At 36.4% G+C, this 19,804-nt stretch overlaps 1 protein-coding gene across 2 annotated transcripts in view; it reads left to right on the top strand.

The window, feature by feature from the left end:
* C8H9orf85 (chromosome 8 C9orf85 homolog) overlaps positions 1 to 19,804 on the top strand; it is a 72,155-nt gene that overhangs the window by 20,826 nt on the left and 31,525 nt on the right. For both annotated transcript variants that reach the window (XM_070375768.1, XM_005887842.2), the window contains exon 2: positions 13,764 to 13,870. In XM_070375768.1, coding sequence (XP_070231869.1) covers positions 13,764 to 13,870 — 107 coding nt within the window. The remainder of the gene's footprint in view (positions 1 to 13,763; positions 13,871 to 19,804) is intronic.

The following is a 19,804-nucleotide window of genomic DNA, read 5'->3' as shown; positions in this document are numbered from 1 at the left end:
TTGAGCCCTGGTTATATGACTTTGTAGGTATGTAAGTGTAGGCATATTGTCAAACCTGTTGTATTTTTCTCTTCATCTATAAAATAGAAATAAAACTTTTTCCCCTAATGTCTTGAGGAAATGATATGATTAACTGAATATTGATTAAGATGATACTGAATGAATGAATGAATGTGAAATGGCTCAGTCTTCTCCAACTCTTTGCGACCCCATGGACTGTAGTCTACCAGGGTCCTCTGTCCATGGGATTTTCCAGGCAATTGTACTGGAGTGGATCGCCATTTCCTTCTCCAAGGGATCTTCCCAACCCAGGGATCGAACCCAGGTCTCCCACGTTGTAGACAGATGCTTTACCGTCTGAGCCACCAGGGAAGTCCAAGATGATACTATATAAATATTATTGTTCTCACTTACAGTAACCAGTGGTGTTTCAACTACAATAATCAACTTTTTTTCTAAGGAAAAGCATTTCACCCCCTTACTAGTAGTACTCTCAGTAGCAAAGGTAAGGTTGGGAACATATTATTCTCTCTGGAAATGTCAACTTGCTTCAGCTGCCTGTGGTTCTTAACCTTTGACATGGTTAAGAATCATCTGGAATGTTGTATAAAATACAGATTTTATCAATCAGTAGATCTTGGGGTTGAGTCTAGGAATCATCATTCTAAACAAGTAGCTCACAGGAGGGAGAAGGAAGTGGCAACCCACTCCAGTGTTCTTGCCTGGAGAATCCTGTGGATGGAGGAGCCTGGTGGGCTGCTGTCCATGGGATCGCACAGAGTCGGACATGACTGAAGCGACTTAGCATGCATGCATGCATTGGGGAAGGAAATGGCAACCCACTCCAGTATTCTTACCTGGAGAATCCCAGGGATGGGGGAGCCAGGTGGGCTGCCATCTATGGGGTCGCACAGAGTCGGGCACGACTGAAGCAACACAGCAGCAGCAGCAGCTCACAGGAAATTCTAATGTACATGGTCTTCAAACCACATGGTCTTCTGTTAATTACCTTCTCCTGTATTTGATGCTCAGATTGATATGCTTGTCTGTGTGAGTAGCTTTCCAGTGATCTTTCTTTCCTCATTTGTACATTAGGTCTATCTGAGGAAGGTGGGAGGGGCTGCTATCACAGGAGGCTATTGTCTGAGCTCTTTTTCGCTCTAGGGCATTCCTCATCACTTTACCACAGGTTCTTGCAGTGTGGTCTATGCAACGGAAACTCCTGAGTTACAAATCACAATCTCAGGGAGTAGTGGGGCCTGGAAATCTGATTTTTAATATGCTTTCGGGTTGGGTCTTATGTACCTTAGAGTTTGAGAATGGACTTAAAAGCCATTTTTCCTTAAAGGCTTGGCTTTGCCCTAATTCTATTCTGGTCATCATTTCTCTAACTACTTACTGAACCTAGATCATTTTTTTGTCCTTATTATCTCCCATGCCTGTACCCATCTTTCTGTCCCCACTGCTACAGCCAAATTTAGTGTTTTAGTATATTATTTTTCTACTATAGCAGCTTCCTTACAAATCCCCATACTTCCCTCTAGTCCTGTCTTTAACTGCTGCTTAGGATCTTATTCAATCAGATTCCTTTCCTGTTTAGTACTCAAAATTCTTTAGTTGGCAAACATGTTCTCTTATAATTTAGCTCATTCCTTCCATTCTCCTCACACCCTGTTGTTTGGCTCTTCTGACTGCTCGCAGTTTCCCCAAAGGGCCATATACTTTCTCACACTTCATGTGTCCTTCCCTTGCAGTGGCACTTGGCCTTTGTAAGGTAGAGGATGATCCCAAAGCACCATTTGTCTCTCTGTGTTTTAATTTCCACACTGCCAAAGCCATCTCTCTGTTTGACTGCTTACTAGCTCAAGGATAAAGACTTTACTTCTCTCTTGTACCCATATATCTAATATATGCCTGGCCATTCATTACAGGCCTTGTGTACATCCTTTAAATTGAACGAGATGGAAAATACTACATGGGATTTTGGAGGGTTGTTTGGAACACAAACCTAGATTTGAATGAAGAATTGAACTTCGACATGAGAGTGTGGTGCAAAAGGACTGGCAGAGCAAAGCCACAGGAGGAGGCAGATTGTGGTGTCTGCCATATTTGTTTACTTGGGAGTGCCCAAATGCATAGGCAAGAAAGACAGGTGATAGGACCAGAAAGGAAAGTAGAGATCATATTGTGGTGAGGTCTCAATTTCAGTCTTCAGTTCAGTTCAGTTGCTCAGTTGTGTCTGACTCTTTGCGACCCCGTGAATCGTAGCACGCCAGGCCTCCCTGTCCATCACCAACTCCCAGAGTTCACTCAGACTCACGTCCATCTAGTCGGTGATGCCATCCAGCCATCTCATCCTCTGTCGTCCCCTTCTCCTCCTGCCCCCAATCCCTCCCAGCATCAGAGTCTTTCCCAATGAGTCAACTCTTGGCATGAGGTGGCCAAAGTACTGGAGTTTCAGCTTTAGCATCATTCCTTCCAAAGAAATCCCAGGGCTGATCTCTTTCAGAATGGACTGGTTGGATCTCCTTGCATTCCAAGGGACTCTCAAGAGTCTTGTCCAACACCACAGTTCAAAAGCATTAATTCTTCGGCGCTCAGCTTTCTTTATACTCCAACTCTCACATCCATACATGACCACTGGAAAAACCATAGTCTTGACTAGATGGACCTTTGTTGGCAAAGTAATATCTCTGCTTTTCAATATGCTCTCTAGGTTGGTCATAACTTTCCTTCCAAGGAGTAAGCGTCTTTTAATTTCATGGCTGCAGTCACCATCTGCAGTGATTTTGGAGCCCCAAAAAATAAAGTCTGACACTATTTCCACTGTTTCCCCATCTATTTCCCATGAAGTGATGGGACCAGATGCCATGATCTTTGTTTTCTGAATGTTGAGCTTTAAGCCAACCACTCTCCACTTTCACTTTCATCAAGAGGCTTTTGAGTTCCTCTTCACCTTCTGTAATAAGGGTGGTGCCATCTGCATATCTGAGGTTATTGATATTTCTCCCAGCAATCTTGATTCCAGCTTGTGCTTCTTCCAGCCCAGCATTTCTCGTGATGTACTCTGCATATAAGTTAAATAAGCAGGGTGACAATATACAGCCTTGACGTACTCCCTTTCCTATTTGGAACCAGTCTGTTGTTCCATGTCCAGTTCTAACTATTGCTTCCTGAACTGCATATAGGTTTCTCAAGAGGCAGGTCAGGCAGGTCAGGTATTCCCATTTCTTGAAAAATTTTCCACAGTTTCTTGTGATCCACACAGTCAAAGGCTTTGGCATAGTCAATAAAGCAGAAATAGATGTTTTTCTGGAACACTCTTGCTTTTTCGATGATCCAGCAGATGTTGGCAATTTGATCTCTGGTTCCTCTGCCTTTTCTAAAACCAGCTTGAATATCTGGAAGTTCACAGTTCACATATTGCTGAAGCCTGGCTTGGAGAATTTTGAGCATTACTTTACTAGCGTGTGAAATGAGTGCAATTGTGCAGTAGTTTGAGCGTTGTTTGGCATTGCCTTTCTTGGCGATTGGAATGAAAACTGACCTTTTCCAGTCCTGTGGCCACTGCTGAGTTTTCCAACTTTGCTGGCATATTGAGTACAGCACTTTCACAGCATCATCTTTCAGGATTTGAAAGAGCTCAACTGGAATTCCATCACCTCCACTAGCTTTGTTCGTAGTGATGCTTTCTAAGGCCCACTTGACTTCATATTCCAGGATGTCTGGCTCTAGGTGAGTGATCACACCATCATGATTAACCGTGAATTTCAGTCTTAGGAATGCCCAAGGAATGTAAGTTTCTGACCAGAGGAGGCATATGGACAGATGTCTGTTAGACATAACTGTTGACAGCTTGGTCTCCATTTATCTTTTTTAGTTTCTAATCCATCTTCTATTTGGGAGGCTGCTTTAGCAGTACAGATAGAAATGAGGACCTGATATACAGAAGTAGGGGGGATGTAAAGTAGAAGACAAAGTTGGGGACATTGTGGAAAAATTAGTTTTGTCAATATTGGCATTTTGGTAGGAGAGGGAGGAGGAGTCAAAGGTGACCTGAGATTTTATACCTCAGACTACAAGAAGAGTTTAAGATGACGTTTGGGACAAAGGAGAAACAGATTTTACTGCTAAGATAGTGATTGTGATTCAGTCCACGGATTTGAAGTGTTTCAGTGATTTCCATGAGGAGGAAAATGGATTTCCTTCATGCAGACTGATATATCAGGACCTCCAGAGAAGCATTAGGATTGTGCATTGTTTTGGAAGTAATCTTCATTGAGCTCATTACTGAAGCTGTAGTTATAGGTTATGTTGACCGTGAGTGAAGAGTATGGAAGGGATTCCCTAGTGGCTTAGACAGTAAAGAATCTGCAGTGCAGGAGACCCAGGTTCAATCCTGGATCAGGAAGATCCCCTGGAGAACAGAATGGCTGCTCACCCTACTGTTCTTGCTTGGAGAATTCCATAGACAGAGGAGCCTGGCAGGCTACAGTACATGAGGTCGCAAGGAGTTGGACATGACAGTGAGTAACACACACTCACACAGAGTGTGGAAAGAAAGGAGCACAGCACAGACATCTAAGTTGAAGAAGAGACAGACACAGGGAAGGCAGATCAGTGAATGAGCTGATGACTAAATATTGAGGAATGGATCATTTTAAGGGGTAATCAGAGGAAGAAGTATTAGCAAAGGATCTTGAGACGGAGCAAATGAAGTTTGAAGTACAATCCTACTTTGTAAGGTGAGTCTTTTTTTCAGGAAAGACAAAAATTTCTGGATAAAACCATTGACATTTTGACCATTTACAGCAAAATTTTGAGAGAAAAAACTTAGCTCCCATAAAACTACTCTGACAATAAAGCTATTTCCACTTTAGAGAAGTTATTTTTGGGTTATTTATTCATTAAAGTCCTGTAGTTAATAATGAAGATGGCTTAAAGATAATTAAATGTACATTATCTTAAAATACTAAATACCCAATGTTTTTGTAGGGCAAAATTTCTCTTGTCTTCGGGAGATTATTCTATGTTCTTCTTATAATTTGTTCTTAGTGTTGCAATGTGAGTCCTTCTATAAATTTTTTTTTTAAACATTCATAACATATCCTCCTGAATTGTGCCTTTTAGTGCAATATGGAGAGAATTAAAAATCTTTATACCAGAGTGCTCTTTGTTCCAACTGACCACACCTTTTAAAAGATGTGATTGGTTTATCAGTGCAATGATTTGGTGGTTCAAATCCTTCAGAAATATTTGCTTGTTAAAATTCACAGCACCGACTTATTTTAATTTTTACTTAAAAGTAAATGAGTGAAATATACTTTGGAAAACAGAAATGGCTTTCTTAATAGGTTTTGCTACTGCCAGAAGATACTGCAATAGCATGTTTCTGCCTGTAGGCAGGTGTGGCTCCATTTAAGTGTCCGTTTGCAGTAAGCTTGTCAGTGAGAATATGAGTAGCTTGCATGGCTACTGAAATAAATCAGTAGGTAGTTTGTACATAGACCCTCTCTGTATAATTGTAACAGACAATAGCTCTACCCACTTTTTGAGAGAATAGTCCTCTGTTTAGGATGATCAGGGCCCATTTTATATTCAGTCTTTGGATGAAAATACAATTGTTTGTTTTTGCAGATGTCGTTTGTTATAGGTTTCAGCAGTAAAAAAAAAAAAAAGTGAGCGAGGGAATCCAATATCGTTTCTTGACTAAAAACGCTAATATTGTAAATATGTAGAACAAGAGGAGAATTTGAGTATTTTTAGTATATATTTTCAATTCTCTGGTTGGTATTGGTGTTTTAAGGGCTTAGATGAATATAGTGTGAAGGAGACAAAGATGGGCTAGACTTCAGGGGAAAAAATAATTATTTTAGCATATAGTAGAAATATAACTTATTTTATCCCCTAGGTATCTCTTAATTGGAATTTTATATTGTGAAAAATCAAATATTGGTAACTGAAACATTTATGTATTTTGATGTCCATATGTATTTATATCAGATATTTTAGAATTTTAAAGTTATAGTTTGCTTATAAATGTTGAGAGCCAGTCTCTTTAGTTACATTGAACCAATGTAGTTTCTTAAAAAGAAGTAAGCCTGTAGTAACTTTGGTTTTCTATTTTTCCTTAAATGACAAACGGATTTTATTACTAGAACTCACTTCAAAAGTATTTCTGGTCTATTTATATGACTAGCTCATTTTGTGAAATAATAAAATACATAAAAATAGTAAGACTCAGTAACTTGTCCAAATAAGGTATTTCTGAGAGTAATAAACATTCAAACTATTGCTTCATATCACACTGAAATAGTTTGTATGTTTGAAAGTTTTAAGTGACTAGAAATCAGTGTTAATATTTTGGATCATATAGTAGTGTTCTATCTCTAGTAATTGTGGTATTGTTGATTATAGCAGGGATTTCTATTTTCCTTTCTTGCCTGAGCCGCTCAGTGGTGGGGTCTTAGTCCCTGACCAGGGATTGAACCCAGGCCCATGGCAGTGAAAGTGCTGAGGCCTAACCACTGAACCACCAGGGAATTCCTGGCAAGAAGGATTTTTAATTCCCTTTTTGAAAAGAAAAGTGGCAGTGTCTTCTGTTATTTTTAAAATTTTAACTGCCAGGATAAGAAAACAAAGCAAATTTTTATAGACAGGACTAGGAAATATTTGCTTTAATGTCCAAATAATTATGTACTGCACTTGATTTAAGAAGGGGACAGTTATTTTTTACCATGAGTTTTCACCTGTGCTAAAATTCCTGTCATTTTTACTCTTTTATTGAAATGTGATCAGAAGTTGTTATGTGTAAATATAATGTGATGAGAATTTGCATGTTCATTAGAAGTTTTCTGGTATTTATAACATAATACATTGAAAACCATATGTATTCAGTCAGTTGGAAATAAGCAAACTATCAGAAAATAGGTTAAATGGAAGTATTACTCTGAAAGAATATAATATACAGTCAATAAAAACATGTTTTAAAAGTATATATACTAATACGAAAAAAAATTGGTGAGAAGTTATAAAACACCATGTAGATAAAAATACAAATTTCTATAAATATATATGCTTGAAATTCTGAAAAGTGTAGAATCCCTGAGGATAAGATTTATCCTCTTTTTAATTTTATAAAAATTTCTATAATTGAATATTTATATATAGATGCTCATATAGTTTTAAATCTTAAAACTGATCACTAAAGTTATTTTTTATCCACAAAGTAATAAATTCTTAGCATAAGAAATTTATATAATAGAGTATACCATTGTTCATACACAGTGGGAAAAAAGTTCTAAAGGGAAAAGACTAGTTGCAAAACCAAGTGGTAAGGAGATGAACAAAATTTACAGACTGCTGGACAGAATACAGAAGAGATTTCTGTGTGAAGTTTGAACTCTGTTTTTTCCCCTGCCCCATTCATAATTTATTGAGTGATAAATTCTGTTTCCTAAAGTGTTATGTAATATAATAAACCAAAGGCCAGCTGTAAGCATAAGTAATTTAATTTCATCTAGTTAGGATAAAATTTTTCTCAGTTTGTGACCAAAAACCACTTTTAAACATATAATTGTACTTAGGATTATTTAAAAATAAGGACTTGAGCTTATTCTACAGGATGTGTTTTTTTATTTCTGGCTGCGTTGGGTCTTCGGTTCAGGGTGCGGGGTAGATGTGGCGAGCAGGGCCTGCTCTCTGGTTGTGGTGCGTGGGCTCATTGCAGTGGCTTCTCTTGTGGAGCATAGGCTGTAGGGCTCTCAGACTTCAGTGGTTGCAGCTCGTGGGCTCCGGTAGTTGCGGTGCATAGGCTCACTCCTTGGCATGTGGGATCCTCCCAGACCAGGTTTTGAACCTGTGCCCTCTGCATTAGCAGGCATGTTTTTAACCACTGGACCATTAGGGAAGCCCCTATAAGATTTTTAATAGTCCAGTGTTCTTCTAACATATAGAAAATCTTTACTTATATTTTAAGTCCCTTTAACCTTTACCTGAATCCTCTAGCAACTGAACTAAACACTGAAGCCAGACAAAGATATTAAAATAAACAACTGTGGGCCAGTATTCCTCAATGGAGAAGGCAGTGGCAACCCACTCCAGTACTCTTGCCTGGAAAAATCCCATGGAGGGAGGAGCCTGGTAGGCTGTAGTCCATTGGGTCGCACAGAATCGGACACGACTGAGCGACTTCACTTTCACTTTTCACTTTCATGCATTGGAGAAGGAAATGGCAACCCACTCCAATGTTCTTGCCTGGAGAATCCCAGGGACAGCGGAGCCTGGTGGGCTGCCATCTATGGGGTCGCACAGAGTCGGACATGACTGAAGCGACTTAGCAGCTGCAGCATTCCTCATTGAACATAAACACAAAAATCTTCAGGGAAAATTAGCATATTGTATTCACCAATAAATAAAAAGGATAATATACCTCAGACAAGTGAGGTCTATTCCAGGAATGCATTGTTGATGGATTGGAATATTTAACATTGTTAAGATGTTACTTCTCCCCTAAATTTATTTATAGTTTCAATATAATCCTAATTGCAATCATCACAGGCTTTTGTTCTTGTTGTTGAAATTAACAAATTGATGTTAAAATGTATACAGTAAAGCAAAGGAAGTAGAATAGGTAGATAGTTTTGAAAAAGAATAAATTTAGCGGATGCACAGTATTGATTTCAAGACCTTAAAGCTCCAGTAATCAAGACAGGGCAGTACTGAAGAAAAAGTAAACATAGATTAATATGATAGAATATTGAGTCCAGAATAGACACACATATTTAACTTTTGACGATAAAAATACAATTCAGTGATGCTAGAAATTGGACACATAATTTATAAAGAACCTCCTACCACTATTTTGTACCATGTACAAAAATGAACTCAAAATAGATCATAGACTAAATGTAAAGCCGAAAATTACTGAACTTCCAGAAGAAAATATAGATGAAAATCATGATTCTTCAAAGACTTCTTAGATTTTACATTAAAAGCATTGTCCATAAGAGAAAAAAAGAAAAAAAGTTGTCCTTCATTGGAATTGAAAAGGTTTTCTCTTAGAGAAACATTGTTAAGATAATGAAAATAAAAACACATAAAGCAAGCAATGAGTTAAATTACACCAAGATAAAACAATCTGACAAATATAGAATGTGGAGTATTCCCGAAGATAACATGCCTGGTATTTTCAAAAACATCAGTGTATAACTGATTCACTTTGCTGTATACCTGAAACTTACACAACATTGTAAGTCAACTATATTCCAATAAAATAAAAAAAAAATAATAATTGAAAAAAAAAAACAGTGTAGAGGATAAAAGAGGGAGATCCCGCTAGACCAAAAGACAGAGAACAAACTGAACTTGAGTACTGATTGGAGTGTGGGGCGGTGAGGGATTATTGAGGAAATTTCAATGTAGACTGGCTACATTCAATGGTATTAGTGATTTTTCATTTTTCTGAGGTGTGGTTTTCTGTATTGTGGTTAAGTAGGAGAAAGTCTTATTTCTAGAATATATATGACTGAGGTGAAGAATCTTGATACTTGCAATCACCGACTCAATGAACATGGGTTTGTGTGAACTTCGGGAGTTGGTGATGGATAGGGAGGCCTGGCGTGCTGCAGTTCATGGGGTCGAAAAGAGTTGGACACGACTGAGTGACTGAACTGAACACTTGAAAAGTGAATAGGTAAGATGGAAAGTGTTAACAGTTGTCTCTAGATAACATATGTGATCATGCGTTAGTATTGTTTTAATTTTTTCTGCATGTTTGAATTTTTTTGTAATAGAGATGAGGGTATTTAGAACTCGTTTGGGAGGATGTATTCTTTGAAGATGGCCTTATGATTTGCAGTGCATTTCTACAGATCTTATGAATATCAGATATCTGTATTTACATTGCGTACCTGAAAAATACTTGTAAAGAACCCGCCTGCAATGTGGGAGACCTGGGTTCAATCCCTGGGTTGGGAAGATCCCCTGGAGAAGGAAACAGCTACCCACAGCAGTATTCTGTCCTAGAGAATTCCATGGACTATATAGTCCATGGGGTCCCAAAGAGTTGGGCATGCCTGAGTGACTTCACTTTCACTTTCACCTGAAAATAACTTTTTACTAGACTGCACTATATAACACTGTCTACTTGAGCACTAGGATAGAAAACAGCTCTGTGAAATGCTTTGTAGTGTAAGGATGCTTTTCGAGAGCATTGTTTACTGTATCGTATGGTGTTGTCTCTGGGAAAATGAAACTTCAGATTTTAATAATAAGAAAAGATGTGCTGCTTCTGAGAAACTGGATTTTTGGCACGTTACAGATCTTGAGTCAGGTAAGTGAGCAAAACATTTTTTGTGGCTACTGGAAAATTCACATCTCACTGTGGCCTATACCAGCAGGTGCACTTCCCAGCTGTACTTCTGGCTGCTCTGTGATTTTCCCTCCCAACTCTAGTTTTTCCCTTAATCTGATTCCCTCATCTGTTTTTTGGTTATATTTATTTTGTAAGATGCTTTATGTCCAACAATAGTCTAGCCATATTAAAAGGATTTAAGAAAATAACAGGTAATAATTTGGAAGTCACAGACCCAAATACTGATTTTGACACTTATTATTATTAGTCATATAATATCTTGCTCCTAATTTCAGAGATTCTTTATCCTCTAATCAAATTTATAATAAAAGGAGTATTACTAGAAAATTTAAAAATATATACTTTTAAGTATAATTAAATATGGAGTAACACGGTTGTAGCTATATTGGCAGCAAATACCTTATTTTGGTGTAAGGCAGGGGAGAGACGAGGTCATTCTGTTCCATGGAAATGGAGATTCAACTGCAGTTAGAATTGGCATTTTTCTTGAGAATTTCATTTTTTAATTTCTTTTTTTTTCAACTAATGAAGGGAAGTAAATGTGCCGTTGTTTTATCTATAGCATTTCTGAAAGGATTATGATGTACAAAAAGTCCTAATGAAAATTATATTAGTTGCTCTTGAATGATATTTGAATTCTTCCCCTTCATACACAATAGTATCTGCCTTCTATTAAATGATACTTTATATTTTATAAAATATTCTTCAGCATCAGCATATTGATAACAGATGTTATATTTACAATTTGCTCTTGCTACCTTCTTGGGAGTTGAAGTCTTCACATCACGTAGTTCTTTTTGGTGATTAATGTTTTATATTACCACTGATGCATCGTTGGACAGCAGAATGTTTAAAAACAACACTATAAAATATGTTGTATGAATTAATAACAGCTAAGACGGTTTTTAGGACTTTATGTATATATATGACGTAGGAGTGTCCTCTGATACATGTTTATGATATTTATTCTAACTTTAAAAGAAGTATTCATTGATAAAGGTTTTCTTTTTTTAGCTAGGATTCTTAAGTCCAGTGGAATCTTCCACTGATGATTTTTTTTCCTTTAAAGATATGAGAAGTAGCTTGTTAAACTAAATTATCTTTAAAGGCTTTTATAGTTAGAAAACTAAGTTTTGATTTTATATTTGGACATGCTTAAATCTTTACCTTAGTAACCTATTATTTTCTACCATAAGGGACATGCTAAAATGAATTGCCAAAATGGGCAGGGTTAGTTGTAAACACAGTTGTGAGTAATGTAAGATTGCCAGCAGCAGCAGCAGCAGCCACCCCCTTTGCTCCAGGCAGAGTGATTCCTTAAAAACTAGGATTAAGCTTTCCTCACTTATGTCTCTGGAATTCACTTTTTCTAGTTTGCCAAAATACAGCAAAACCAAAGTACACAGTTTTCTTTCTGTAGCACTTTTAAATGAAAGTTTTATTCATTCTCATTTATTCATTCATTTCTTTCTCAATGATTTCTTAACACATGAAAATCAAGTTTAATTTTGTAGTAGTGCCTGCTGGTCATGTGAATGCTGTACAACATCTCCATTTATACCGCTTCACACGTCACTCACAGGACAAGTTCCCACAAAGACCTGTTTTGTTATACTGTCAATCTGTCGATCCACCCTAAAGAAACCAGTTTCTAAACTATGCACAGCTTTGTAAATCAAGATGAACTGGTCAGAAATTGGATACGAAGCAAGCGAGAAACCAAATAATGCTCACCAGTTAACAAGTAAAATGTGTTGTATATAATAAAATTGCAGGTAATGAAATGGTGTGCATTCTAAGAATATGCTAGCTAGAAAGTTTATGTCACATTCATACTATAATCATAGATCATCATTAGTTTATTTTTTATTATTGTTGGAGTTAGGAAAATATAAGCAGTGCTTTTGGTAAGACATTCTAGGCAACAGAGGGCAGTGAGAGTAAAAGATGAAATGGGAACCTTAGTTCCGGGTACTTCTTGGCAAACCCTGTAAGCGATAACTAGGTGCCAATGTTGATAAGAAGAGGAATTTGGTATTAGGCAGATTTCCTTCTTTCTAGCAACAATGAGCCACAGAAAAGAGGGGATATAATGGCATGCAGGATTTATTTTCCCAGGGACTCTACATCTAGATCAGGAAGAAAAGAATACCCATACACAATTCATAAGTAACAGAATATGTTTTTTACCACAGAATTAAATTCAATCATAATGTATTCACAGCTCAATTTATGGTTTTTTGAAAATACCCTTGAAATATTTTCTCTTTGAATAAATGTTTTGTTATTATTTTACCCTCTTGTTTAGAGCATTAAAGAATATCAAGCACTGTGCAGAAGTTTTGTTTTCTTTCAGATGATTTCTAAACATTGTGCTTTTAACTCAGTATTCAAATAACCTTCCAGAGAACCTTCATTTTTTGAGATGCTTTATTTTTCTCCTTTTGAAAAATTTAGAAAAGAAGCAAAGAGAACGAGAACTTAAACTATCCTTTTTTCATTATTCCAAGAGTAGGCAAAGACCAGGCTTCCACAACCAAAACAAGTTAGAGAATTCTCAGAGTACTTAGTGAAAATATGCAGTCTAGGTCTTGAGTCAAATGAACATATTACAGAATACAAAGCTGTTGTGAGAACACATGACACATTAAAAAATTTTTCTTCCTTCTTATTTCCCAACACATTTTGAGAAGAGTATTATAAGGAAAAAAAATTGTTTTCCTCATAAAGCCCGTTTTCTACCAGTCATATGCACATACTTATCTTCTGTTTTGAAGAAACCAGGTTATCAAGGTAACTTTTCTAAGACATCTTTACATGAGAATACAGAAAGATTAAATTGAATAATTATATATCTCCTTGCTTCCAGCTGCTTCTCCCTGGCTCTCCTTTCTCAAGTTGTTAAGTCTCTGCCCTCCCCTGCAGACTACAATTCAGGATTATCTAATATCTCAGTTTAATTTCTCATTTCTCAGTAGTAAGACTTGAGTTGTCAAAACAGTAGGCTTAAAATATGATTGGATTTTCTTCTGCTTTTTTTGAGATGTAGCTTATATACAGTAAAGTGCATATGTCTCAACTATATAGTTTGAATTGTAAAATGAATATGCATCAGAATCAGTGGGGATGATGTGCTTAAAATACTCCTGCCAGGAAATTAAAAAGTTCCCTAGATGATTCTGAGCTACATCCTGAGTTAAGAATCTTTGCCTTCATAAAAAGCCAAATTGATGTACATAAAAACACATAGTACACCGTAAAATGTTATGCAGGTTAAATTTAGGTTGCTGTTTAAAAAAAAAAGCTTAAATTTCTCATATGCCATTTGGGGTTTGTAATGCTGACTCACTAGTGAAATTCTCAATTTGTTTTTCTGTTTCTTTTTAAGAAAATTAATGCAAAACTTCATGATGGAGTATGTCAGCGTTGTAAAGAAGTTCTTGAATGGCGTGTAAAATACAGCAAGTACAAACCACTATCAAAGCCCAAAAAATGGTAAGTTAAGTTCCTTAATTACCTCACCAGTAGTATCAGTATCATATTACTTCATTTCCTGATTTTCAAAATTGTGTCCAGATAAATATTAGGGGGAATAGAGAAAAAATTTCCATTCTTCCATGTGGACTAGAATTTCATCTTACATGCTGCATCCTGGCTTGTGAGGCAAATAGATTGTAAAGGTAGATTCATCATTCCTTTCCCCCTTCTTCCCTAAGTAAATAATACACCATTTTTGTAGCAACCTGTTCAAAAATGAGACTAGGGTTTTTATTTTGCAAGATTCTATCTCCCAATGACAAGATAATGATATTTGCTATTTAATTTACTAAATTAAATAATTTTTACCACAGGGGATCTTTAAAAGCATCTAACCTTTTAATTGGACCCATGAAGATTACTGAAATGGCTTAAATTGAGTATCATGAGTAAATCACTAGATTGATAACTTATAATTTCATTCCTTTGAAATTTTGTATCTACACAAAAAGATACTGGACTTTGTTTCTCATTTTTCTGTCCTTTACCTTCCTCTGTAATGTTGGGATTCTGTTTTATCAGCTTTGTGTATATCCTGATGCTGCCTCCTCACATCCTTTGGCTCAGGCTGAGTAAGGGCCATGCTGCTAAGTCACTTCAGTCGTGTCCAACTCTGTGTGACCCCATAGACAGCAGCCCAGCAGGCTCCCCCGTCCCTGGGATTCTCCAGGCAAGAACACTGGAGTGGGTTGCCATTTCCTCCTCCAATGCATGAAAGTGAAAAGTGAAAGTGAAGTTGCTCAGTCGTGTCCGACTCTTTGAGACCCCATGGACTGCAGCCTACCTGGCTCCTCCGCCCATGGGATGTTCCAGGCAAGAGTACTGGAGTGGGGTGCCATTGCCTTCTCCGGAGTAAGGGCCATATTGGAGGGTAATTATAATTAGTGCCTGAAAGAGAAAACTGATCATTTTAAAAATAAGAATTAGCATGAGTATGTGTGATATTGTTTTGACAATTATGAATTTTAATTTGATAATTTATATAGGAGCTATTTGAATGCATTTGTTCATTGTTGCTTTATTTTCCTTTTAGCTATTCAGTACTGACATCTTCCTTAAATGTATTCCCTTTTCCTTTTTGGGAGGAAATGTTAAAGTTTGGAAGGTTAGTCTAAATAATAAATATTTAGAAATAAATGAATAACCTTTGCTGTTCATTTCTTTTGAAAATTTATGTCAACTTTTTTGTGGATTTTTAGCTCAAGCTATGGGGTAATTTGTTTATTTGAGAATAACAGCTTTGAATGTTTTAATTTGGGCAATTTCGTTTGCTCAAGATGGTTCTTTTTAATACTAAATGGTTAAAAACCTCAAGTAAGGATAGACTAACTTCAGCTTTTTAGAATTTTTATTTTTGTATTGTTCTTTCAGAGCAAATTTTTAGTATTTATTTTAGGTATAGTTGACCCCTTTAAAAATAGCTCTGCATTTTTCTCTCTTCTGTTTTCCAGCCATTTCTTTGTATTCTGTAGCATTTCTTCCCCAAAGAAAACACATCTAAAGAAAATTTAAAATTTATGCTCATTGGCCCAAATTAGCAATAGGGAAATTTGGCAACTGTTTGTACTATTCAATGCTAGATTTCCATGAATAAATTAACTCTGTCCCCTACCATTGAAATTAGATGCTGATTCACAATTAACCATGTAGTTTTAGTTAATAGGCCTAACACAAAATTTGTAGTTTTTTGAATATTTTCAACAGGTCTTTTTTTTTTTTAATTTTTATAATATAAAGGTATTTTGAGATTTCATCACCAGTCTCCATTTTTCTCTTGTAGTACTATTTCCTAAAAGAATTTGAAGTATAGGTAATAAGTATCTATATAGCCATAGAGTTGTAGTAGATTCATGTTATAACAAAGGAAATCATTGAAAAATATTTGTTCCTTACCCATTGTCTGTGTTTTAATCTCTTTAATTTGTGCTGCATCCTTTATGTTTATCTTCATTGAATGTGCCAGCATGTAAAAGAGCATATCAATTATACATTTTCCAGATGGTATAACTTGCTGTAGAATTTGTGAACTAAGTAATTTTACATAGCTCTGGAATTTTCACTCTTTTTGTGTATTGCTTATGGTCTTAATATTTTTATGGCTCCAGAAGAATTTGCATACTATAAATCCTAGAAAAACAAATATTTTATTCAAATATAAAGACTCAGTTAAAAATAAACGTAAAAGGAAACAGTATTAGTAGCAAGTCTTATGTTTAATTCTGGAGAACTTGTAACACAACAACCTAAGAATGATTGAATGTAGACACATGGACCCAAAGGTCAGCAGCTCTGTCCTGTCTTGGAGTCACTGGAGTTAGGGAAGCTCATGGTGATGCTGCTAGTACTGGTAGTATGTGACTCAGAGGCCTTGAGATGAGAGCTAGAGAGGAGCTGCTGTTCTGTATCACCCTGAAGCAGATGAAGTCAGCCATAGAATAGCTAACGGTGAGTGCAGAATGAAGGAGATACAATGTTGTACAAATACCAAAGTACAGGTAACAAGACTTTAAGCCTGAAGGAAGACCTCTAGTAACAAAGAAGCCCAAACTAATTCAAAACTGATAGAGCTCTTGAGAGACTTAAGAAACTGCTAGTTAAGACAAGGTCTGAACATGTTACCTAGGAAGTCAACTTGCCTGGCCTAGAGTATCATGGATTTCAGATTACATTAGAATTCTAGATTATATTAGGCATTTTAGAAAGCCTAGCTTTCAAACTCCAAACCAAGACTGAGAGTGTTCTGAAGAGTATAAATCACCTATGTATACTTTGTTGTCTCTGCATATCCTTGACCAATATTATAAGGATTTAAATCCATTGATAAAAGATGATTAAAGTAGCATAATTTATTTAAAATTTTAAATGTTTTATTCAATCTAATCATTTATAAATTAAATTTGTCCTTTGTTAAGATTTGTATAGGAAGTTTACTTTAACACTAGATGTGTCTTTGTGTAAAGATTCCTTTTCCAGCACCCTGAATATTCCATTCAGTTAAAATGTTGAGCATTGTTTCGCTTGTCTGTCTCATGCCACAGATTATGTAACCCAATGGGGTACATAAAAAAACGTTCAGCAGAACATAAAATGTAGGAGAAAGTGCTGTTTATAAGTAATAATTCTTTTAGAATGAAGTAATATTCTGAATATTGGGAAAATTAAAGCATTTTCTCCCATTTGTTTGGCATGTGAATCATCAAAAACTACGCACATCTAGCAAATATCCATCGCCTATGGGATATGATATCAAACGTTAGATTCAAGGAAAAAAAAGAGTTTGATATCTAAACTCCTCAAACTTCTTTGATTCATGGGAAGCAAAAATTGTATGGTGTTTGTAAGTGGCAGAAAATATTTTCATGTTTCTCTTTCACCTTCAGTAAGGTGATGTGCTGCAGGATTTGTATAAGCATGTTCTCCCAGTTACTGGAAACAACCCTCGACCATCTGAATAGATGTCTGAACTTGAGTTAAAAGAGGAAAGAGTTGAAAACTGTGTATTTGCTAGAAAGATGGGAGGATGGCTGTGAGGGAAAGGGGATAAAATGCATGTCACCTATTAGTAACGTGTGAACAATGGGATACTGATACAATACTACCCTTTGATAGGATAATTTTAAATGTCGTTGAGTATACAAAGCTTTAGGTCTTTATAGAAATAAAGTGAAAGGCTCATAAAGATAATGTTTAGTTTTTTATAGCTTCTCATCTCTGTAAAAGCAATGAGATAAACTGCCATCCTTGTTTTACACTCTGCTCCTTAATCAGAGGTCAGCGTAATTGTACCAGGATTTCCCTATCATTTTGGCTCATATCTTTTGATTTTAAAGCAAGAAATTGCTACTCCCTGGTGGAGGGCTGTTGTGGTGCTGCAACAGACTTCTCCCTTGACACCTGAATAATATAATCATTATTAAGATTACTATTAGATGTAAGAATTGTGGTTCAGAACAGGACTAAATCTTTTTGTATAAAGCCTCATCTTTCAAGAGGAATTCCCTGTGGTCCAGTGGTTAGAATTCTGCACTTTCACTGCCCAGGGCATGGCTTCAATCCCTGGTTAAGGAATTAAGATTCTGCGAGCTGCAAGGTATGGCCGGGGAAAAAACAAGCAAAAAAATCTCATTTTTCAAGTGTCCTGTTTTTAACTTTTGGAAAATAAAAACCCAAAGATAAATTAAAACCATTTGTAACCATTCCCAGTCAGTCCCAGGCCATTTATGAACACTGTAAATAATTTTAGGTGTAGAGCTGAAAGTTACTGGAAAAGCAAGAAATCTTAAAAATGATTTGTATAATCACTTATACGAAGTGATTTGTCTAAGTCTTAAAGAAGAAGGAATCTTGATATTCTTCACTTAAAACTCATTTATAGACATTTATATTATTTTCCAGGTACTAGAAATACAGATGGTTAAAAACTGCCCCCTTCCTCAAGCAATCTAAGGAAATGAACTCTTACATATACTCCTTTCTTTTTTTTAATTCTGGGCTCAGAGGGATTAAATGTCTACCCAAGATAAGAAAGTAAAGCAGATGGAGTTAAGATTCAAATGCAAATTGTCCTATTTCAAAGCCCCCTGTTTCTACTCTCCCACAGTGAATTCTCAGTATTTTATTATTCACTTAAAAAGTCCGTTTCCCTTCTTCACCTGAGCCTAATATTAAATTTAATAGAAGTCATCTATGTTGTTTATGGAAGTTTCCAATTTCTGAGTCCAACATATATAGCCCTGCTTTTTTTTTTTTTGAAATAACATGTATCTATAGACAATAGATTTTACTTTGAGGTCCTGAAATGCCTAAGTTGTTACCTAGAAACTTCTTATGCCTTTTGTTTCAGGTAACCAAGCAACCTTTTTCTCCTGTTAATTTCAAAATGTGGCATGCTAATACCTACATTTGTGTTAAAATCTCTATCCTGCTTTCTTTTCTCTTTCTACCCATTAAAAAACAAATCACCAGTGTATGTAGTAATAGCTCATGTTTATCATTGCCATGGTATTAGAAGAGAAAGGAGAAGCTAGTGTAAAATAGCAACAGGCCACAAACAGATTAGAGTCTGGGAGGGGAGGGTTTTGCCTCCCAGGGAACTTTTGGCGAGGTCTGGAGATATTTTTGGTTGTCACGACCAGACCATCTGTGAGGGATGCTACTGGTATGTAATAGGTAGAGGCCAGGTATAGGCTTAGCATCCTACAGTGTACAGAACGGCCCCCACAACAAAGATACATCCAGCCTGACATGTCAGTAGTGTCTTGGTTGTTGCATACAAAATAGATGGATACTCACAGGGTCGAGCCACTGAAACTTCATGTGTATTTTAGTTCAGTGGTTTTCAAATTTTTCAGCTGTAGAATTTTTGAATAAAACAAAAGCTTACGCCAGAGTCTATAGAATATGATAGGCCAAAGTGGAACTGTCCTGAATGAAGAGAGGGGAGTCAAGACCTTATGTGCCATAAGAAGAATGTTGATTGAAAGTAGATTTCATCCTAAAAATATTTCAAGTAAAGAGGAGAACTGGTACAACATATCTTAGAACCACACTGCTGTGGGGATGTCTGGACAAGTAGTTTCAGGACATGTGAGTACTTTATGCTTAAAACACTGCTACAGAGTCACTCTTCCTGGTCCTCACATTCAGCTATTGTACTCCTTGATAATTTTGAAGGGTATTGCCTCTTAATTTTTATCTCCACAGACCGCCCTGGTACAACCCTTATGTCTTCATACTTTATTGCATTAAATAAATGCATTGTCCTCTGTCTCACCTCTATTCCCTTGCTCCAGATGAATAAAATAGTGTTTTCAAAAGGTTTACTTCACATAAATATTTCAAGGGCCTCGTGGGGGAAGAGTTAGGTCTCCAGTAGCAGAGAGCTAAATTTTA

Source organism: Bos mutus, chromosome 8 (genome assembly GCF_027580195.1).
Source record: "Bos mutus isolate GX-2022 chromosome 8, NWIPB_WYAK_1.1, whole genome shotgun sequence".
NCBI lineage: Eukaryota > Metazoa > Chordata > Mammalia > Artiodactyla > Bovidae > Bos > Bos mutus.
Note: the sequence above shows the minus strand (reverse complement) of the source record. Positions and strands in the feature narration are given on the sequence as shown.